Source organism: Dendrobates tinctorius, unplaced genomic scaffold, assembly GCF_039654945.1.
Source record: "Dendrobates tinctorius isolate UK_male_01 unplaced genomic scaffold, ASM3965494v1 ptg000164l, whole genome shotgun sequence".
Classification (NCBI taxonomy): Eukaryota; Metazoa; Chordata; class Amphibia; order Anura; family Dendrobatidae; genus Dendrobates; species Dendrobates tinctorius.
Genome location: NW_027361831.1, coordinates 5,137,104 through 5,160,976, shown reverse-complemented (window position 1 = coordinate 5,160,976; position 23,873 = coordinate 5,137,104). Strand labels below are relative to the sequence as shown.

At 44.0% G+C, this 23,873-nt stretch overlaps 1 protein-coding gene across 1 annotated transcript in view; it reads right to left on the bottom strand.

The window, feature by feature from the left end:
* Positions 1-2,333: 2,333 nt before the first annotated feature.
* LOC141052926 (uncharacterized) overlaps positions 2,334-23,873 on the bottom strand; it is a 45,998-nt gene continuing 24,458 nt past the window's right edge. The window contains exon 13 of the mRNA XM_073550247.1: positions 2,334-4,168. Within this exon, the coding sequence (XP_073406348.1) occupies positions 2,718-4,168 (1,451 nt within the window). The 3' untranslated portion in view covers positions 2,334-2,717. The remainder of the gene's footprint in view (positions 4,169-23,873) is intronic.

The window sequence follows — 23,873 nt, the reverse complement described above, 5'->3', positions numbered from 1 at the left end:
GTTTTAAAGTGCTCCTCGGGGCTCCGCCGTGTACTCCTACATCCTCGGGAAAAGTAAGCTCCCGGCCAGAACGGGGCAGAATCTCACAATCGGGACTGTCCTGCTGGATCCGGGACGGTTGGGAGGTATGAATGCTCCCCACCATACACCTTGTACACACACAGCTCCGCACACCTCATACACACGGTTCCGCTTTGTATGCCTCGTACACACACATGGCTCCGCTCCATACACCTCGCACATACGGCTCCACTTAGTACACACATGGCTCCACTCTGTAAACCTCAAACAAATGCGGCTCTGCACCATACATCTCATTCACCCACGACCATGGTCCGTACACCTCGTACACACGCATGGCTCCACTCCGTAAAACTTGTACACATGTAGCTCTGCGCCATACACCTAGTTCACACGCTGCTCCGCTCACCTCATACACACATGGCTCCACTCCGTAAACCTCGTACAAATGCGGCTCTGCTCCATACACCTCGTTCACACACATGGCTCCACTCCATACGCTTCATGCACATGCGGGTCTGCTCCATACACACGCGGCTCCGCTTCGTACACCTCGTACACACACGGTTCAGCTCTGTACACTTCGTACACACGCAGTTCTGCTCCATACACACACACGGCTTCGTATACTTCATACACACAAGGCTCCGCTCCGTACACCCACAGTTCCGCTCCATACACCTCGTACACATGCGGCTCTGCTCCGTACGCCTCGTACATACACGGGTCCGCTCCATACACACGCTGCTCTGCTTCGTACACCTCGTACATACACGGCTCAGCTCCGTACACCTCGTACACACGCGGCTCCGCTCCGTACACCTCGTACACACGCGGCTCCGCTCCGTACACCTCTTACACACGCGGCTCCGCTCCGTACACCTCGTACACTCGCAGCTCCGCTCCGTACACCTCGTACACACACGGCTCCGCTCCGTACACCTCGTACACACACGGCTCCGCTCCGTACACCTCGTACACACGGCTCTGCTCCGTACACCTGGAAGGTGTTTAGGGCGCATAACTCTGTCAATAATCATACCGTGGCTGGAGCAGTCTGGTCATCATCTCTGGGTAATGGGACAGTGCTGGAGCTATATTAATAGGAAAGGTGCTGAGGAAGTCGCTAAATAAGGGCCCAAAGTGCCGCGGCTCTGCAGCAAAGTGGCCATCTTCTTTGTCTGCCAAGTCACGCCTCCCTCATTGTCAGATTTTAATAAAGGTCAAAATCATTAAGGAATGGCTCATTTCATGATTGAACCTGACAACTTTTGAAAATATGCAAAACACTGTTACAGGATCTGAAAGGTCCATGAACTGGTCAGGTAGAAGGTTCTTCAGCTTCTCATTCAGGATGGCACCTTCTGATCAGGTCCCAGTACCTTTCTCTCCTGTTCTGCACCAATCAGTTAGATAAGTATGGGGCTGGAGGACAGAGAGCAGTTCTCTCAGTAATCAGGAAGGACACGGTCTCATTGTTCTCCTCTGTCACAGGAAGCTGCTTCCAGTCTATAAGATGCACTCACTTATTTAGTAAGATTTTTTTTCTTGCTAAAAGTGTGTCTTATATGTAAAAAACTATGGCAAGCTCTAAAGTAATTTCACTTATTCATTTAAAGGGAACCTGTCACCCCCCAGGGCCTATTAAAGTAAAAGAGCCACCTTCAGCAGCACTAAGGCTGCATTCTGTGAAGGTGGCTCTTATGTGTATTATCCCTAGGAACGCTGAAAAAAAGACTTTTATAAATTGCCCGCCATACCTCTATTGCGTCATGGATGTTTTCTCCCTGTCTCAAGCGCCTCACAGCCGTTCATCATCCCCCTCTTGCCTCCGTGCGCTGTCTCCTCTGTTCCTCATTACGTGACCGGTGCCTGCACTCTGCAAACATTTCTCAGGCATGCGCCGTGCGCGCTGACCGGGAACTTACATCAGGTGATGATGTAATGATATTGTGCCTGTGTGTAGCGGAAGCCCCAGATCCCGCCCCACAGTGTGTTATAATGTATTCACACTGCGGAGCTGGGAATCTGGTGCCTGTGCAGTGAGGATCTCTGCGCCTGTCCCCATCTCCCTCCGCCTCTTTCCAACGTATTATGGTGGAGGAAAGAGGTGGAGGGAGATGGGGACAGGCGCAGAGATCCTCGCTGTCAAGAGAGCCGCTACAGTCCTGGCATTCTGTTGATGTTCAAAACGTCTGAAGCTAGTGACAGTGAAATGGGGTACTAATTAGGTGCCTGGCTCATGTGATGTAAAAACCTCACGTGAGCCCCAGGAATGCGAGTCACAACACCGCTAGAACAGCACCAGCACGTGAGTATTACTGCTTTTATTTTATCGAGGCCATACAGGAGGAATAACAAGGGGTTGTCCTAGTAGTGAACAACCCCTTTAAGAAGATATCATTTTCGGTTAAAACATTTCCAACATTCTAAACATGAAAAAAGCTTCTCCCCTGTATGACTTCTCTGAATCTTGTTAAGAGATGATTTCCAAGTAAAACATTTCCCACATTAAAAGTATAAAAAAGGCTTCTTCCTGGTGTTACAGCTCTGGTGCTTAACAAAATTTGATTCCTGTATAAAATATTTCCCACGTTCTGAACATTGACAATATAACTTAAGAAAATAAAAAAATTCTTTTACCCTGTGTGACTTCACTGGTGACTAAGAAGAGATGATTTATTCATAAAACATTTTCAACATTCTGAACAGGAAAAAGGTTTCTCCTCTGTGTGGCTTCTCTGGTGCTTAGCAACATCTGATTTCTGATTAAAACATTTCCCACATTCTGAACATGAATAAGGTTTCTCCCCTGTGTGAGTTCTCTGATGTATGATAAGATTTGATTTCTCTGCAAAACATTTTCCACATTCTGAACACGGAAAAGGTTTCTCCCCTGTGTGAGTTCTCTGATGTATGATAAGAGTTGATTTCTCTGCAAAACATTTTCCACATTCTGAACATGAAAAAGGTTTCTCCCCTGTGTGAGTTCTCTGATGTATGATAAGAGTTGATTTCTCTGCAAAACATTTTCCACATTCTGAACATGAAAAAGGTTTCTCCCCTGTGTGAGTTTTCTGGTGCCTAACAAAATTTGATTTCTGGTTAAAACACTTCCCACATTCTGAACATGAAAAAGGCTTCTCCCCAGAGTGAGTACTGTGATGTTTGAGAAAAGTTGATTTATCTGTAAAACATTTCCCACATTTTGAACATGAAAAAGGCTTCTCCCCTGTGTGAGTTCTCTGGTGACTAAGAAAACTTGATTTCGCTGTAAAACATTTCCCACATTCTGAACATAAAAATGGCTTCTCGCCTGTGTGAGTTCTCTTATGTCTGTTAAGACTTGGTTTCTCTGTAAAACATTTCCCACATTCTAAGCATGAAAAAGGCTTCTCCCCTGTGTGAATTCTCTGATGTTTAACAAGAGATGACTCATCTACAAAACATTTTCCACACTCTGAGCATGAAAAAGGTTTCTCCCCTGTGTGAATTCTCTCGTGTCCATCAAGATGCGCTTTCGTGTAAAAACATTTCCCACATTCTGAACAAGAAAATGGCTTCTCCCCTGTGTGAATTTTCTGGTGTGAATCAAGATGCGCTTTTGTGTAAAAACATTTCCCACATTCTGAACATGAAAATGGCTTCTCCCCTGTATGAATTTTCTGATGTGCATCAAGATGCGCTTTTGTGTAAAAACATTTCCCACATTCTGAACATGAAAATGGCTTCTCCCCAGTGTGAATTCTCTGGTGACTAACAAGGAAAGAGTTGTAGTTAAAACATTTACCACACGTGGAACAAGAAAATCTGTTCTCCACTGTAAGTATTTTTTGATGTTTAAGAAAAGACTTTTCGAGGGGAAAACTATTTCCACATTCTGAACGTGACAATGACTTATTTGCTTTAGGAGGAGTTAGTTTTTTAATGCTTATTTTGTGACTTTGATTTTCCTTAGTGGTCAGTAATGAATCAGAAGACAGGACCTGTTTCCAAAGGTCAGATGATAGATCTTTGCTGTGAAGGAATGAAGGTATATGTGGAGTAACGGCATTCACTTCAGTTGTATCTTGTGGGATCTCAAGATCATCAGATTTAAAAATTGAAGATGTCAGCTGTCCCTCTGATCTCCTGGCCCAGTCATCTGCTAAGAATAAAACCAATTATTATTTTTGAATAAAATATACTTGAAATTTATATTTTTGAACATTTCTACTTAAACTATCAGTAAAAATGGCAAGTTATATAAAAATATTGAATTATTCACAGATACAATTCACAGTCTAATAAAAGACCTCATGGCATGAACCAGTGCAACGCGGTGTTTAACTGTTGGTTCATTCTGTCTCCCAAATATGAAATAAAAAGCCACCAAACAATGTTATGTAGGTGAAAGTAATACTAATAAAAACTTCTGCTCAGCTCACAAAAAACAGTCCACACTTAAGACCAATATCTGTCAATTGAAAAACAGAGGTTTCCACATTATTAGTGGCTCAAAGGCACTAGAAAAGCTTCCATAAACCAATCCAGCAATATCGGCACTCCCAAAGTCTAATCTACCTCTCTCTTCTGAGCCAGTATGCTCAAACCACATTTAGTAACCATGCATTTGGCATTATTATAGTGAGAAGAACCCACTTAAATTATGGTGTTGTGTCTCCTGGAGCGCAATCTGGGCACTATGTGGTGGGTAATTAAATGGAAAATGTGCAATTTTCACTTTGCAACATCCACTACATGCTAATTTCCGAAAAGTGGATGTGGAGTCAAAATACTCACTACTATACATTAATTCCCTGAGGGTTATAATTTACAAAATGTAGTCGCTCTATGGGGATTTCTACTGCTTTGGTTTTCTGCTATTTTGTCATATTAGGAATTCTGCAAATGTTGTATCCCATCTCCTCTGGTATCAGCTCCTGTAACGTCTGCTTCTGTCACAAGATGCCTCATTCATTCTGCAGGCAGCGCTGGTGATGGAGATATCAGAACCAGAAGCTCTGGGCGGCGCAGACTCAGTCCTGCTACTAAGATAAAGGTGCCTGGGACCGGTAGTACCATCCAAATTGGCAGTATGGGTGTGTGTGCTGCCCAGCTGAAGTAATCTGCTCCCTGCTTCAGCCAACTGGAAAGAACCACATACTACTAAAGCTCAAATCATATTACCAGAAGTTTCCAAATACAGCCTTGTTCTCCTCTGGTTCAGTCCTCTGTGTTCAGCTCTTGACTTGTGTATTTGTTTTCTGCTGTGACCCCGACCATTTTACTGACTCCTCTTTTGACTTCTGATTTTGTATTTTATCTGCCCTCCTGGTTCTGACCCAAATGCCTGATTATTCTTCCTGCCATCTCACACCACAAAACAGCAGGTAACACCATGGCCAAGACTAGGGATCTCTGTGTAACTGCAGAATCATGTAGAGGTATTAAAGGGTGATGAGCAAGGCAATCCCTGGGGTCTGGAAAATGGAGACAATAGCACCAAACCTGTTCGTTCCCCCAATACAATGCAGATTTTGCTGGAAGAGTTTGCCTACACAATCAAATAGCTAAATGTCACTACTTCCCTTCTGAACCCTGCCATGTGCCAATACAGTAGTGTACAAACGTATGTAGTAAGAGTTATTTTTAATGGCTTCAACATTCCAATTAATTATTTTAATAATTATTGATATGGCTTCATTCAGTTTAATATATAATATGTATATCCTTCTGCTAACTTCCCTGAAAGTAAGGTCATTGAAACTTGTTCAAATTGTCCAAGGAGGGCAAATAACTGGTTTTTTTTTTATCTTCTAAAAAGGACATTTGACATTCAAAGATGAGAGTATACTAATTAGACCTTTCTCAGGAGATGTTTATCCTAATTGGAGGCAGTTTCAGTCTCCAGTACACATACCTTGGGAGATCAAAGCCTCTCAAGAAGTTGTCACCGAGGAGGATGGCAGGAATAGGCTAAGCCACCAGGAAACCAGAAGGGTTGGTAACTTAGCGGGTTGTAGACCCCTAATCCTAACAACACAACTAACAGTAGCAGTGGAGCGTACCTACAATGCCTTAAACGCCTCAACACAGCCGGAGAACTAACTAGGCCTAAGCAAGAAATGTGAAGTCTAAACTGCCCCGGAGTAGAACCCCAAAGAAATAGCCCCCAAACATATATTGTCGGTGAGACAAGATGAAACACAAACACAGGCAGAAAATAGACTGAGCATTAGGATGTGCTCCACTATCGCCAATGCCATCCAGTGCACGTCTTGCTGCATGTATTAAATCCTTGGACAGCCGGTCGAGGGTGCATACTACTGTGCGAGATGTGATCACATTGTGCATTTGGAAGCCCAGATACTGGATCTAAATGTGCAGCTAGCAACACTGAGATCCATAGACAATATGGAACGGAGTCTTCTGCTCACTGAGCAGACGCTCAATGGGATAGATGAGGGGGGGATGTTAGGTTGGAGCTGCAGGACAATGAAGCAGCTAGCTGGGTGACAGTTAGAAGGCGGGGTAGAGGGAAGAGCACCAGGGAGGCTAGTCCTGATCTGGCACACCCCAATAAGTTTGCTAAGTTGGCAGATGAGGGGAATGTCAGTGCAGGAGTAGCGCTGCTGCAGCAAGGCATGTCCTCTGAAAGCCGGAGGCGTGTCTGCTCCAGTAAGGGGGGGAAATAGGAGAGCAGGGCAGGCCAGACAGGTTCTGGTAGTGGGAGACTCAATTATTAGGGGAACAGATAGGGCAATCTGTCACAAAGACAGGAATCGTCGAACGGTGTGCTGCCTACCTGGCGCTCGAGTCCGACACATCGCTGATCGGGTTGACAGATTACTGGGAGGGGCTGGTGAGGATCCAGCGGTCATGGTGCACATTGGCACAAATGACAAAGTTAGAGGTAGGTGGAAGGTCCTTAAAGATGATGTCAGGGAATTAGGCTGCAAGCTTAAAGCAAGGACCTCCAAGGTGGTATTTTCGGAAATACTTCCTGTACCATGTGCCACGCCAGAGAGGCAACGGGAGATTAGGGAGGTTAATAAGTGGCTCAGGAATTGGTGTAGGAAGGAGGGGTTTGGGTTCCTGGAGAACAGGGCCGACTTCTCAGTTGGCTACAGGTTCTACGCTAGGGACGGGCTGCACCTCAATGGGGAGGGTGCAGCTGTGCTGGGGGAGAAAATGGCTACAAGGTTGGAGGAGTGTTTAAACTAGGGACGGGGGAGGGTATTCCTTTTATAGGAGGGGAAGACAGTACAGATATAGACCTGGGCACAAATAATGAAATTGGGGGTGGGGGTGGCATGGGGGGTGGGATTAGAACAGTTAATAATTTAAGAAAGAATAGAGGTACAGAGAGATACATAAAGTGCATGTATACTAATGCCAGAAGCCTCGCCAACAAAATGGAGGAAATGGAGTTAATGTTGTTGGAACATAATTATGACATGGTGGGGATATCTGAGACATGGCTGGATGAGAACCATGACTGGGCGGTTAATTTACAGGGCTATAGTCTGTTCAGAATTGACCATACAAATAAGCGAGGGGGAGGCGTGTGTTTATATGTCAAATCATCCTTAAAACCCATCCTGTGTGATAATATATATGAATCTAATGAAAATGTAGAGTCCCTGTGGGTAGAGATAAGGGGAGGGGGAAAAAATAATAAATTACTGATAGGGGTTTGTTATAAGTCTCCAAAAATAATGGAAGCAACAGAGAATATCCTTATAAACCAAATAGATGAAGCTGCGACTCAAGGAGAAGTCATTATTATGGGGGACTTCAACTACCCTGAAATACATTGAGGAACCGAAACCTGCAGTTCCAGCAAAGGTAATAGGTTTTAGACAACTATGAGAGACAATTACCTTTCACAACTGGTTCAGGACCCAACAAGAGGGGAGGCACTGCTAGACCTAATATTAACCAACAGGCCAGACCGCATATCAAATGTAAGGGTTGAGGGTCACTTGGGTAATAGTGATCACAAAATAATAAGTTTTCATGTATCCTTTAATAAGATGTGTAGTAGAGGGGTTACAAGGACACTAAACTTCAGGAAGGCAAATTCCAACGGACGAGAGATGATCTTGGTGCAATTAACTGGGACGATATCCTGAGACATAAAAATACACAAAGAAAATGGGAGACGTTTATTAGCATCCTGAATAGGACCTGTGCACAATATATACCGCATGGGAATAAACATGCTAGAAATAGGAGGAAACCACTATGGCTAAATAGAGCTGTAAGGGGCGCAATAAGAGATAAAAATAAAGCATTTAGAGAATTAAAGCAAGTAGGTAGTGATGAGGCATTAAATAAATACAGAAAATTAAATAAATTCTGTAAAAAGCAAATCAAAACAGCAAAGATTGAGACAGAGAGACTCATTGCCAGAGAAAGTAAAAATAATCCCAAAATATTCTTTAACTACATAAATAGTAAGAAACAAAAAAATTATAGTGTTGGTCCCCTTAAAAATAGTCTGGGTGAAATGGTGGATGAGGATGAGAAAAAAGCCAATATGCTAAGTGACTTTTTTTTCAACAGTATTTACACAAGAAAATCCCATAACGGATAACGTGATCAGGGATAAAAATTCTCCATTAAATGTCACCTGCTTAACCCAGCAGGAAGTACGGCGGCGTCTAAAAATCACTAAAATTGACAAATCCCCGGGCCCGGATGCGATACACCCCCGAGTACTGCAGGAATTAAGCACAGTCATAGATAGACCATTATTTTTAATCTTTAAAGATTCCATAATAACAGGGTCTGTACCACAGGACTGGCATATAGCAAATGTGGTGCCAATATTCAAAAAGGGGACAAAAACTGAACTTGGAAATTATAGGCCAGTAAGTTTAACCTCAACTGTGGGTAGAATCCTGGAGGGTTTTCTAAGAAATACTATACTGGAGTATCTGGAGAAGAATAACCTCATGACCCAATATCAACATGGGTTTACGAGGAACCGTTCCTGTCAGACTAATCTGATAAGCTTTTATGAAGAGGTAAGTTCCGGACTGGACCAAGGGAATGCAGTGGACGTGGTGTACATGGACTTTTCAAAAGCTTTTGATACGGTGCCACACAAAAGGTTGATACATAAAATGAGAACAATGGGGATAGGGGAAAATATGTGAAAGTGTGTTAAGAGCTGGCTCAGGAATAGGAAACAAAGGGTGGTTATTAATGGAGCACACTTGGACTGGGTCACGGTTAGCAGTGGGGTACCACAGGGGTCAGTTTCGGGCCCGCTTTGTAACATATTTATTAATGACCTTGTAGGGGGCATAGAGAGTAGAATTTCAATATTTGCAGATGACACTAAACTCTGCAGGGTAATCAATACAGAGGAGGACAATTTTATATTACAGGAGGATTTATGTAAACTAGAAGCTTGGGTTGATAAAAGGCAAATGAGCTTTAATGGGGATAAATGTAAGGTCATGCACTTGGGTAGAACGAACAAGATGTATAATTATGTGCTTAATTGTTAAACACTGGGCAAAACTGTCACTGAAAAAGACCTGGGTGTATGGGTGGACGACAAACTCACATTTAGTGGCCAGTGTCAGGCAGCTGCTGCAAATGCAAATAAAATAATGGGATGCATTAAAAGAGGCATAGATGCTCATGAGGAGAACATAATTTTACCTCTATATAAGTCACTAGTGCGACGACACTTAGAATACTGTGTACAGTTCTGGTCTCCGGTGTATAAGACATAGCTGAACTGGAGCAGGTGCAGAGAAGAGCGACCAAGGTTATTAGGGAACTGGGGGGTCTGCAATACCAAGACAGGTTATTACACTTGGGGTTATTTAGTTTGGAAAATCGAAGGCTTAGGGGTGATCTTATTTCAATGCATAAATATATGCGGGGACAATACCAAGACCTTTCTAATGTTCTTTTTACTCTTAGACCTTTGATTGGGACAAGTTGGCATCCTCTACATCTGGAGGAAAGAAGGTTTAAGCATACGCTCAGACGCGGATTCTTTACTGTAAGAGCAGTGAGACTATGGAACTCTCTGCCATATGATGTTGTAATGAGTGATTCCCTACTAAAATTTAAGAAGGGACTGGATGCCTTTCTTGAAAAGTATAATATTAAATGGTATATACACTAGTTTCCTTAATATTGCATTGATCCAGGGAGCTAGTCTGATTGCTGTATGTGGAGTCGGGAAGGAATTTTTTTCCCCTATGTGAAGCTTAATTGCCACATGGGTTTTTTTTGCCTTCCTCTGGATCAACATGTTAGGGCAAGTTAGGATAGGATATGGGTTGAACTAGATGGACTTAAAGTCTTCCTTCAACCTTAATAACTATGTTACTATGTAAATGATGGGGCCCGAACTGACAAGATAGGATAGGAAAGGAAAGACACTGTCTGCAATCATGCAAAAACCCTAAAAAATCCAACACGTCTGATGTACCAAAAAACACTGAGGTCTCACAACCTTGCCCCCACTATATCAGCAATCTATGAACTGGAAGCAAAGCAAAAGAGACTAATATAACAGGGGACTGAACAAACTGACAAAGCTGTAACATATGGAGCAGGGTCCAGCACAGCCCCCAGCACGCTGAACCCTCACAACAAGCAGAAAGAGGCAAAACCATATCAGATGCAAAGGATTAGCAAATGAACAACTTAACTGTAAAATGCAGGATCAGGGCAGGAGACATCAGACCTCAGAATGCACAGGAAAACTAATCACCAGGACTTCCGGTTCCGGCGCCCGCATGTGAGGAGCAAGGCTTCCAGCGCTCCCCAACCCCCTGCTAAAAGGCAGCATCTACACCGCAAACTTGATCCCCGGATTACCGGGAACGGGAGGAGAGGAAGCCCCGGCCCTGCTGCACCGCTGCATGGACAGATACGTCCTCAGGAACAGCGGTAAAGAGGCAGCTCAAAACCGAGGGGGAGAGACACGCGCGCCTTCCAAGATGGCGCCGGCGCCGACCTCAGCGGCGGCAGCAGCTGCTTCAAGGCAGACGGTGAGGAGAGGGGAGCAGGGAGGAAGGAGAGACGGCAGGGCTGAGACACACAAGTCTGGGAAATCCGCGATTGGGAAGCTCAGGGAGACCCAGGGCACCCCTAAGCCATGTACTCTTCCTGACGCGATTTATGCCCCTGCATCCCCCACTGCTATGGAGGACTGCGGTGATTGTGAGGAGCGTGACCCCCCTGGATCGCACATACCTGAGATGGACTATAAAAAGCTGGCAGGGGAGGTGGCAGGTCATTTACTGCCTGAGATTACGTCAAAGCTGAGGGAGTACATAGGAACGGCCTTGCATGATATGCAGAAGCATCTAGATGAAACCGCTGAGAAGGTGTCCGCAATGGAGACACGTGTATCTACACTGGAAGACAATGTATATGATGATCAGTCAACAATATCTAGATTATCTAAGGAAAACCTGATTTTGAGAGATAAAATTGATGATCTGGAAAACAGATCCAGACGGAGTAATATTCGGATTATAGGAATCTCTGAAAAATTCCCCATAAAGGACTTAAGAAATCTGTGCGAAAATATGATCCCCGAGGCTTTGGGGTTAGAGGCGGGGAAGATAATTGAGCGGGTACATCGCATTGGCCCCCAAAAGAACCCGTCCGAAATGGGCAACCAGATAAGACCTAGACAAATCATTACCAAGTACCTGAACTTTTCGGACAAAAATGATGTCATTCAGTCCTATAAAAGACTTAGACGACCCCTTGAAATTAGGGGGGAAAAAGTGCTCTTATTTGAAGACTTTTCTGCTGAAGTGACCAGGCAACGCAGAGCTTTCAGTGTGATATGCACAGAACTACACAAAAACAATGTGCGGTTCCAATTGAGATACCCGGCAACCCTCTACATTAGGCATCAAGATGGCTCTTCACATTCATTTTACAATCCCAAAGAAGCAGAGAAGTTTCTCAAGACCTTGAGAGTCGTTCACACAGAGGATGCAAGATCGCAGGGAAGCGCAAACAGTCCCAAAGAGCATCTAAAGGACTGGCCGACATACACGGAGGACAGAAGCCCGAATCTAGTATCGGATTCACCAAAGGCCCAGAGAACGTCCAAACAATCCGGGAAGGTTTGAAGAATGGTGTATGGGTCGCTACTGAGGACAGATTGGGGTTTGACGTATAGTTGTTTTCTTCTCTTTCTGGGGTCTGATCACCTCTCGGACCGCCCGAGGGATTTGTATTCTATATGTCTGTTTATAACTGATCACGCAATAATGGGAGAGGGGAAAGGGGGGAGGGGAGCAAGGGAAGGAAAAGGTGCGGGGAAGAAGTGAAGTCAAAAATGGTATGCCAATCTGGACAAGGATCCTGGAGATGTTCTTCAGGCTCCTTAGGGGATAAAGGGGCAGGGAAAAGGTTAATCTTGGTTCAACTTGTTTGTGGGGGATATAACTGTATTTTTGATTTTGAAATTGGCTCACATGGACAGAGAAGCTTTGCTCGTATCCCAGTGTTGGGTGTCACTAAGTTAACTTCAGTTGGCCCACCTAAAAAAAAAAAAAAAAAAAAAAAAAAATATATATATAATAAATAAGAATTTATGAGGATAGTTACCTGGAATGTAAGGGGCCTGAAGTCCCCACAGAAGCGGTTAATGATTCTCAGACATCTTAAACGTATTAAGCCGGATATAGCCCTATTACAAGAGACACATTTGGAATTGTCAGACTTTAAGAGGATGGAAAAATTGTGGGTGGGCAAAACATACGGGTCACCAGCTATTAATAATAAGGCAGGAGTACTACTGTTGATAGATAAAAATTTCCAACACCAGGTGGTGAACACTAAAACGGATCATGAGGGGAGGCTACACTCGATTACCATAACGGCATCAGGCAGCACATACAAAATAATGAACGTATATGCCCCCAATGAAAATAATAAAGCATACTACCATTTTCTAGAACAGGAGATACTGAAAGATTCCATACATGACCTGATAATCGGGGGGATTTCAACTCGGTGGTAAATGTCTCAGAAGATAGAAAAAACGAATCACAGGGGACACCGGGGCTGAGAGGCCAAGATAAAGTAATTTCCCCAATGCTAAAAAACACGGGCCTGACTGACACTTGGAGATATCTGCACCCGCAGGATAGGGAATTCACTTTCTATTCACCTGCCAGAGACGCGTGGTCGAGGATAGATCATTTCTTGGTCTCCCCGACTGTCCTTGGCAGGGTGTTGTCGTCTACAATACATGATCTGGTGATATCGGATCATGCGCCTGTGACAATAGAACTGGCAGATGCGTTCCCTAGAGGAACAGACTATTTATGGAGATTTCCTAGATATTTACATGACAACGAAGATTTCGCATTAAAACTGAAGGAGTGGTGGGGAGAGATAAGAGAGGATAATAGGTCTCACGAGACTAACTCACCCCTATTATGGGAAACAATTAAAGTAGTCATGAGGGGAAAAATAATTTCATACACGTCAGCTTTAAAAAGGAAAACACAGGAAAAGTACACAGAACTCACGAACAGGCTCAGACAGACTTATACCCTGTTTCAAAGTCACCCCAACAAAATAAATAAGGATAACTGGTTAATGGAGCAAAGAGAATTTAATACTTGGATGGCTAAGAGGGAACAATTATTTAAATCATCTCACGAGGCCAAATTCCATAGATTTGGAAATAAAGCAGGAAAACTGATGGCCTCTATGGTCAGGAATAGATTCTTTGCACAAGGCCCTTTTCATCTAAAAGACCAAAATGGTAACATACAAATTAAACCAAAAGAAATAGCCAGTATTCTGGGAAAATACTATAAGAACCTTTATATGGATAAGGTGGATCGGAGATTTCCGACGACCACATTACTCGATCGACCAGATATCCCGAAGTTGTCAGATGAACAAAAACAACTCTTAAATACACTCATTACACAAGAAGAAATTAAACAGACAATTAGGAACTTGGGGAATGGGAAAGCCCCGGGCCCTGATGGCTATTCGGGAGAATTTTTTAAGATTTTACAGGATGAAGCATCCCCTGTTTTAGCAAAAATATTTAACGGGATACTAGAAGGGAAGCCCATGACGAGGCCCAGCAAATTAGCATATATCAAAGTTTTACCAAAACCAGGAAAGGATCCCCTGTCGCCGGGATCTTATCGTCCCATTTCCTTAATAAACGTAGATAATAAAATTATGTCTAAAATCCTGGCTGATAGATTGGCAGAAATATTACCAAACCTAATATCGGAATCACAGGCGGGTTTTGTTAAGGGTAGGTCAGCAACGAGTAACTTGAGAAAAGTCATGTTGGTCTTGGACAGGGTAAACCTTAATCCCACTCCAAGTGAAAAACCAGCATTACTAACAATCGATGCTGAGAAAGCATTTGATAATGTCAGGTGGGAATGGCTTTTCAGGGTGTTGGTAAGAATGGGTTTTGATGGCTCCTTCCTGACCTACATCACAGAGTTATATTCAAGGCCGGAGGCCCAGATCTACATTCCGGGTTTCCTCTCGGACAGGTTCCCACTGTCCAGGGGGACAAGGCAGGGGTGTCCTTTGTCGCCTCTGCTATTCAATATAGCTCTGGAACCTTTGGTGAGAGAGCTGTCTGACCCGCAGCGGTTTCCTGGCATTCAGATCGGTGGGGAGGCAGTGCGTGCTACTTTCTTTGCCGATGATATTTTGCTTTTCCTTAGGGATCCCTTTGCGCAGGTGGAACCGGCTATAGAAACGATAAATACATATGGGGATTATGCGGGTTTTAAAATTAACAAGATTAAATCCGAACTGCTTCCCCTGGGAAGGTGGGACGAGACGAATAGACAGAAATTAAATAGAGCTCAATTGGGGGTGGGTATGGCGAAATCTTATATTAAATATTTAGGCATTAAAATAGGGGGAGAGCCATCTTCTATATACAAATTAAACTACCCTCCTTTAATAACAAATATAGTAAATGATCTAGTAAAGTGGAAAGATCTGCCATTAAATTTGACAGGGAGAATACAACTTATTAAAATGATGAGTACTTCGAAATTAATGTACCACCTTCAAACAATCCCACTCCTGCTGAAACACACGGATGTAAAAGCATTGACTTCTGCGTTCTCCAAATTTATTTGGAGGAACAAAAAACCACGCATAAGTCTTAAAAAGATGATGAATCCAAAGACGGAAGGGGGCTTAAACTTATCAAGTATTAGAAATTATAATATAGCGTGTCTGACAAGGTACTTTTTAAATTGGTTGCATGGTGAGAGTAAATATTCGGCCTATGTCATAGAGAAGGAATATGCCCAACCTTGGGATCTTAGGTCCTTGTTGCATGCAAGATTAAAGATGCTCCCAGCCAAAATCAAAAATTCTTTGATATTCCGGGATACTATTGCCACCTGGAAGACGGTGAGAAAAAAATATAAACTTTCGTTCCGAATATCTAAATACCTCCCAATGTGGAACAACATAGAGTTTTTACCGGGAGTAGAGAATAAACTGTTTAAGGAATGGAGAGATAGGGGTATACAGGAGATAGCTCATCTGGTTCATCCTACAGAGAACAGATGGCTAAGACAAAACGAAATAATAGAAAAATTTGATCTCCAAAAATTCCAAACGTTACAATTTGAACAGATTAGGTATCATATCATGTCCCACTTAGTAGACACGCAGGCGGAGTTCACATGCAACGAGTTTGATAAAATGGTTGATGCAGCAAAAAATTTTTCGTCTATTACATTGCTGTATAACACGATGAGAGGGGTGCTCTTAGATAGTCATCCAGATACCTTCTATAAAAAATGGGAATCGCAGCTGGAGGACAGGGCTATTGGAGACAAAATAAGGAAGGGGTGGACTAAAGCTCGACAGTCCCTTATTAATGAGAGTTGGAGAGAAACTCAATTCAAAATAATACATAGGGCAATATACGCCTTCCAGTTTCCAAGGAGTTCTGATAAGCCAGATAGACTCACGCAATGTCCCAAGTGTAATGTCCCATTTACTGACTTACTCCATGGCCTACTGACTTGCAAGCACGTGGCGGATATGTGGGGTGCGGTTAGAAAATATATAAAGAACATATGGGATTGGGGTGATGAAATCCCGAGAGATTTGATCTTATTTCATTATTGGGAGAAGTCCCCCGTTGCTCATGAAGGGGGGGGGGGACCCCCGGAAGTCGTCCATATAATTATAATGCTCATGAAAAAAATATTACTAACAAATTGGCTGCAAAAAGACATGCCCACCATAAAAGAACTCTCGGGTCGCCTGAAACATGTAATGCTAATGGAAAGGTTGGAAGCAGAAAAGAGGAAGTCTTGCGAAACATCTAGATTTTTTACAAAGTGGAGGCATTATATTGTGGAACATTGTAACAAGGAGGAAATTCAACGCATAGTTATTCCTTTCAGGGACACAACATGGTACCACAAGGAATCTTTGGGGGGAACACTGGGAAGATTAAAACTGAACTGATGCAAATGATTTCTGTGAGCCAATGAAAGTCAATTATGGAGAGTCATAGAGCCTGTGAGTGGGTAGGCTCTCCACAAAGCAAGGGAGGAAAAGGTTATAGGGTGTTGGGGGGGGGGGGGAGAGATTGTTGGGGAGGGAAGAGGGTAGCAGAGTTAAGGCTGTTCTTTAAATATGTAATCTTAAGGAAGAAGTGGACGCCATCGACTTTTGGACAAATTGTTACTAGAGATACATGCTCTTGATTAGAGCCGTGATGTTGCGTCTCTCTGAAGAATGCAAATTTGTAACATGATATGTATTTGTATGGCTTTTTCTTTCTGTACTTTCTTTTGTTGTTAACAAAGAAAATTTCTAATAAAAATAGAGTTTAAAAAAAAACAACTAATCACCAGCAGGGATTGAAGGAAGCCTGCTGACTTAAATACTCCAATCAGTAACCCCAGATCTAAAATCATCATCATCAGGTGGCAAACCTCTGTCAATCTGGCCAGCTCCACTACCCACAGTAACCACCAGAGGGAGTCCTGACTCAGAAGCAAGAGAATTCACAACAGTAGACTTTTTTAACATATAAAAGAGGACACAGAAGAGAGATTGGAGATGTGAGAAGAGAGACAAGACATGTGCTTTCTGGCTCTTCCTTACTGGATGAACACACACAGATGGATGGACTTTTCTACCTTAATGCTATGTGCCCACGATGCGATTTTTAAGCGTTTTTGCTGCGATTTTGGGCGCGAAAACGTTTAAAAATCGTGTACAGAACGCCCCCCATGCATTCCTAAGGCATTCCGCACATGCTGTGCTAATGCTGCGCTTTTTTCCGCGGCGGAAATGCATCGCGGAAAAAATCGCAGCATGCTCATTCTTTTGTGCGGAATCGCAAAGAATTGCCGCGATTCCGCACCCATAGGAATGCATGACAATCGCTTACTTCCCGCATGTGGCTATGCCCACCATGCGGGAAGTTAAGCGTCTCATGTGCGGTTGGTACCCACGGTGTGGAGGAGAGGAGATTGTCCTCCAGGCCCTGGGTACCATACCCCTGTAAAAAAAAAGAATTAAAAAAAAAAAATAAAAAAATCGGGGTATATTTACCTTCCGACGTCCCGCGCTGCATTCCCGGCCTCAGCGTTCCCAGTAATGCCTTGCGGCAAGGTCCTGTGATGACGCGGTCTCGCGAGATCGCTATAGTAACGCGAGACCAACGTCATCACAGGTCTCGCAAGGCATTACTGGGAACGCTGTGGCCCGGGATGGCAGCGTGGGACGTCGGAAGGTAAATATACCCCGATTTTTTTATTTTTTTATCATTTTTAACATTTTATCTTTTACTATTGATGCCGCATAGGCGGCCTCAATAGTAAAAAGCTGCTCACACTTGTCAAACACTATGTTTGACGAGTGTGACCAACCTGTCAATCACTTTCCAAGCGATGCTTCAAATCGCTTGGAAAGTGCTTGAGAAAATCGCGAACAGAATCGCGGTGAAATCGCGCAGAAAAAACGCGCAATTTCTGGGAAGGAGTCCGGTTTTTAGTGTGCGTTTTAAAACGCTATGTGTGCCCACAGCCTAATAATGTAATGCATGACTAATGTTTGGATTGATGCACATGTATTTATAGTTTATACTGTTTTGCACATTCTACGTATACTGTCATTTGACTTTGTAGGCCATAATGAGAAATCACAAAGATGATAAATGCCAAGACTTAGTAAGTGTCAAAAATATTAATAAACACCAACACTTGGTTATAAACATGTTTTACACAATGTAATATACAATATCATAATCAGTAATTCTATAATCAAGATGTGAAAGGAACAAGGGATGTGAATCCATCTACAAAAGAAACAAAGGGAAGGTCGCAGATACCAACAAAGTGGCATCAATTTCACCACAGTAGAAATAGTATAACAGGGACCGACACCTCTTACACTACAGCCAACCCAGCAGATGGAGACTGCAACGGGCAAGGTAGCGGAACCACTATGCTGTATCCCTCGGAAAGCCTGGAGGGGCGTAAACAGGTGGCCTACCAAATCCCAACTCAGATAAGTGGCAGCAGGCGAAAACTGCGACAGGAGGGACAAGGAGGTGGCACAAAGTGCTACTTCAGGGTTGACCTACAGAGGGTGGCAGCTGACCCCCCTAGAGTGAGTAGGCTGCTAGAAGAGATGAAGAATGCAGGCAGGCACTGTAGGGACACTGGAACCACGGGTGCAGATCGGACTAGCTGAGAAACAGAAAAGCACTGGCAGGTGTGGTCTGGACCAGCTGATGGACAGAAGAACACAAACAGGTACAAGCAGATGGGCACAGGGTAGACAAGCAGACGGGTGAACCTTACAACAAGCAAGCATGCAAGACAAACTAACAACGTAGCTCAGGCACCTCCATATTGGATGAAGAGACTTAAATAGAAGGTGCCGCCCAGCTATAGGTTGGGAATACCTTAGGTTGATGCGGGCAATCCCTTTAAGAAGGAGGGAGCGCGTACCCTAAGCATAGTGCCCGGGCCTGCAACTGAACCTTGGGGGACATCAACACATAGGGGCGAGATGAGGAGGTGGTGTGTGAGTGGGAGACACTGAATGTCCAGTCTGATAGGTAAAAGGATATCAAACAAAGGGTCATGTCCATAAAGGCAAGAGATCAGAAAGTCTGTAGTAAGAGGGAATGGTCCACTGTGTCAAAGGCAGATGCCAGGTCCAGTAGAAGGAGGAGGTCAAACTAGCATCGCTCTGATTTGGTGGTTAGTAGGTAATTGGTGACTTGAGTCAGGGCAGTTTCAGTGGAATGGTGCGGTCTGAAGACAGACTGTAAGCGGTCAAAGAGGGAGCAAGAGGAAAAATGGAAAGACAGTTAAAAATGTACGTGTTGTTCCAGTAGTTTGGAGGAATAGGGGAGAAATGAGATGGGGCGATTGCTAGACACAAAGGATGGGTCAAGGGTAGGCTTTTTGAGGATGGGAGTGATTGAGGTATGTTTCAGTCAGGAGGGGAAGACACCAGTTGTTAGTGGCAGGTTGGAAAGGTGGGTTAGACTTGGGATGAAGACTGTGGTAAGGTTTGGAATGAGGTGGGATGTTATAAGGTCAAGTTCACAGGTGGTGAGGCAGTCTTCAGCTGAGATGAGAGGAGAGGGGAGGGGGAGCTGGTGGATGGAGGAGAGAATTAAAAGTAGTGAATAGCTGTTTAGGGTTGTGAGACAGGTATGATATGAGGGATGAATAGTAGGTTTGTTTTGCTGTAGTGAGCAATTGCGCAGCACTTTTACAACTTCTATTACTGGACAGTCAACTCAGCTCCCTTTCTATGGCAGCCGTACAGCGGTACGCTTTGTAGATGAGAGCCAGAAAGAACATGTGCTCCAGTAGATGGCAAGCGCTGCATTAAGTGGCCTCTGCTCCTCTTCCTCCACCTTAACATCACACACAGTACATTCCTCAGAGGTGGCACCCCAATTACCCTTGTTTTCCCCCATGTCACAACTCTCCAACCACCCAACTGACTGTTGAGAACCACAGATGGCTAAGTCTGCAGATCTGCTCACACATTGTATGCCATGGGCATCGGAAGCATTCTCCAAAGATTCACAGAGTCAAGAGGAGGAAATCATCTGCACCGATGGCCAATTTTTTTTCAGTTTGATCCGGAGCCGGACGAAGTAGGGTCCAAGCAGAATCTAAACCTTTGCAACAGTCATTAACCCCGGTGGGTGGAGGTGATCCATTCGTGACGAGAGTGAGATACTTGAGGCGCTCGCAGACTGTACTGTGCTGTCAGGGCAGGAAGAGGAGGAGGGTGACTCTCAGGGGGAGGAATGGGAGGAACAAAGAAGATGGTGATCAGGTAGTAGATCACACTTGGTGTAAACCCAGAGACATGCAGCTGAGTAGCTCAGCAGAGGAGGAGGAGGAAGACGAGGAGCTTACGTTGCGTGTTCCCACAGACACAGTTATGCAACCACAACAAACAATGCATCCTGAGCCCCAGCAGTGTTTGAGGGTCTGCAGTTGTCTAGCTTGGGTCTTTCTTTTCAGACCGGCAAAAATTAAAAAAATCATGTTATATGTCAACTTTTTTTAAAATGACATAGTAGAGTAAAAAGAATTTGAGACCTACATGCAAGAACTGGCACATGAGCGATCAACATGAGTTAATCTGGAAATCTCACGGTGCTAAAATGTAGACAAGTGGGCCTCGCCAACCAATGTCCATCCAGTCAACCGCATCTTCTGATTCTTCCTCCTCCCTCACCATGGCAAGTGTTGTCACACAGGTCATCAGCCGCAGAACCTCAACTTGTTTACCCCCTACAGTTGGGGTGGCTGGAAGCCTGTCAGCTGATACGGAAGTGGACATGCTTGCTGTTTTTGACTGATCTTAGGCTGGTTTCACACTAGCGTTTTTTTGCGCTGCGTTTTTGCGCATACATGTGCATGCGTCCTTTGCACCTATCTTTAACATGGGTGCGCATGGTTTAGCGCTTGCAAGCGTTTGTACGCATTTTGCGTGCGCATGCGTTTTTTGTATAGTGTGCCCAGGCGCGCCGGACGCTACCTGTTGCATTTTTGGTCCGTCCGACCGGTCTCAAAAAAACGCATGCGCACAAAATGCGCACAGAATGCGCAAAAAAACACATTACAGTCTATGGGAACGCAGATGTACGCATGCGCATGCGTTTTAAGAGTTAAAATGGCTAAAAATTGGTTAAGACAAGCGCAAAAATACAGAAAACGCATGTGTTTTTTGTATGCGTTTGCACTGCGCAAAAACGCAGCTCAAAAAAACGCTAGTGTGAAACTAGCCTTAGATACTAAGCACACCCCATCTTTCTCAATCCACCGTAACATCTCAGCCTGCACCTCTCTCAGTCCAGCAGCTTGTCATGTTCACCCTACTCCACCCTCCATCAGCACAGCAGCGAGCCGACATTTGTGCAGCTGTGCTCATGTAAAAGATGGTTTCCTCCTACACATGGCAAAGCTAAGAGCTTGATCTTCACCATCTTCATCCCACTCATAATAATAACCTTTATTTATACATCGCAAACATATTCCACAGAGCTTTACAAGTCAGCAGTCATATAAAACAGTCAAAAGTTGAAAAGTTTACGATAATCAAACAATTAAAGCAAAAATAATGACGACACTGCTCTTCAGAGCTTACAATCTACAATGAGGTGGAGGAGACACAAAGTACAGGTGCTTAGTTACAATGATGGTCTAACCATCTTGAGGAAATGGGGGGTAGATAAAAGCTGCATGAGGCTTTTGGTTATGGTTGAGTGTAATGGCGAATTATGTTCAGAGAAGTAGAGAAGAGGCTATATATAAAAAGGATTTTAATTAGGGAACGTGACAGGACGCCCTAAACAGATGTATTTTTAGGTAGCGTCTAAAAATGTGTAAAGTATACTCCTAATTTCATGGGGGAGAAAGGGTAAGAGGTGAGTTATCTAGGTAGGAGATTGAACTTAGCTGGACAAAGACCAGGTCAGGGGTGTTACAGTCTTTGTGTGTCTCAGAGGTTGAAAGTTGTGAGAGGCCACAAGAAGTGGCTAGAAATAGAATCTGAGATGCAGTTGGGGAGGTGGGGCTGTTTAAGTCTCCCAGGATAAGGGTTGGCAATTCTGAGAACATGAAGTGTGGCAGCAAGGCAGAAAAGTGGTCAAGGAAGTGAGTGGGTGAGCCTGTGTGAACCTCCAAAGAGGAATAACAAACAATGGGCCTATATTTATAACTTTTTTAAAAAACAGGATTGGTGGTGACAGCGAGTACTGTGGGGGGGTTATCATGGAGCTAGAAATGATCGTACAGCAGGATATACACATATTCTATGCATTCTAATCCAGAGGTGGATAAGCCGTATGCTCACTATTAGTTTTTCGAAAACTAATTATTGTGAACAGCCTGTGGCCTCCTTGGATGACCATCACCCAATCGTGTCATTGTCTGGACAATAGGGGCCAGCTGGGAGCTCTTCGATACAAAGATCACAGTTGTTGTTTCTGCGTGACTCATGGCCTGTGATTTCTGTGATTTTTGCATGGCCATTCCAATTTGTTGGCTACAGAAACGCAGCCTTTCTGCCTTGTGGATACAGACAGTTTCCGAAAGCGGATGGCCGTCGCAGTCCCCCAGCATCAGTTGCCCAGTCACCTTTACTTCTTTAAGAAATATGTGCCTGCGCTACACCAGCATGTCGCAGACAACATCACTCATTCCCTGAAAAATTCTATGTCTGCCAGTGTGCATTTAGACACTGACACCTGAACAAGCTAGAATGAACAGAGGCATTACAGCTTGCTGACTGGGCACTGGGTGACTCTGGTGGCTGTGGGGGCAGTCTGGGATGGGGCTGCTACACAAGTCTTGCAATCCCCAAGGCTTGCAGGGTGCATTTTGGATGGGGAACTAAACCACTACACACTATAAGATGGATAACTAAAATACTAGACCACACTGGGTTGGACAACTAAACTACTAAACAGCTAGGGCTGTAGAACTAAACCACTACACACCATACGATGGATAACTAAACTACTAGACAACAGGGTGTGAAGAAACCAGATTGTATCTTAATTTCCCAGACAACCATGTTTTTGCAAACCAAGAAGAATTGACTTTTTATCTGTATATTTGCTTGTGGATTTAAGTGTTTATGGCTGATGGGTCAAGAAGACAGACTTGCATACCATTTAACATACTGTGCAAGTCTGTAATAGTGACTTGTACCTAGTATGCGTTTATCTTTCTTTATTGTGTGCTGATATTTTAATTGTGTATTGTATTCTATAACCAGTTTGTTGTCTTCGAAGGTAGATAGGGAAAGGCTGTGAGGGTGGACTGAAGGACACTGGGTAAATCTAAAAGTAGATCACCTGCCTCGGGTATAAGAGAGACTTCTTTTCTTCTGGTTGGCGTCACTCTTCAGGATCTCAGCTCAGGGTACCTCGGACATGGCTGAAAGAACACAGGACGGCTCTCGGTTATCTCCTACGCTTGTGGTTACCTCCTCTCTGCGTACCTATCACAGGTGGGGTAATGATCCTGGGAGCTCGGACCTAACATATACCATTATCCCAGCGAGTCAGCAGAAGGTTGAGCCCCTGTAATGTGCACCATCTTGGGCTAATTGCTGGGATTGTTCTGTTTTCTATTGGGTGTTGTGGTTCAGTCAAGTATTGCCACACTGTTTTACCCTAACCCTGTGTTGTCTGTGTAGTGTATTGCCCACCGGAAGATAGAGCGACCATTCAGTGGTATGATCCCTAACCCAAGCTCGCTGCCTTGGGGTTATCCTTGACACTGATCTCTCTTTCAAACCACATAGCCAAGCCCTTTCCGCTTCCTGCCGACTTCAAC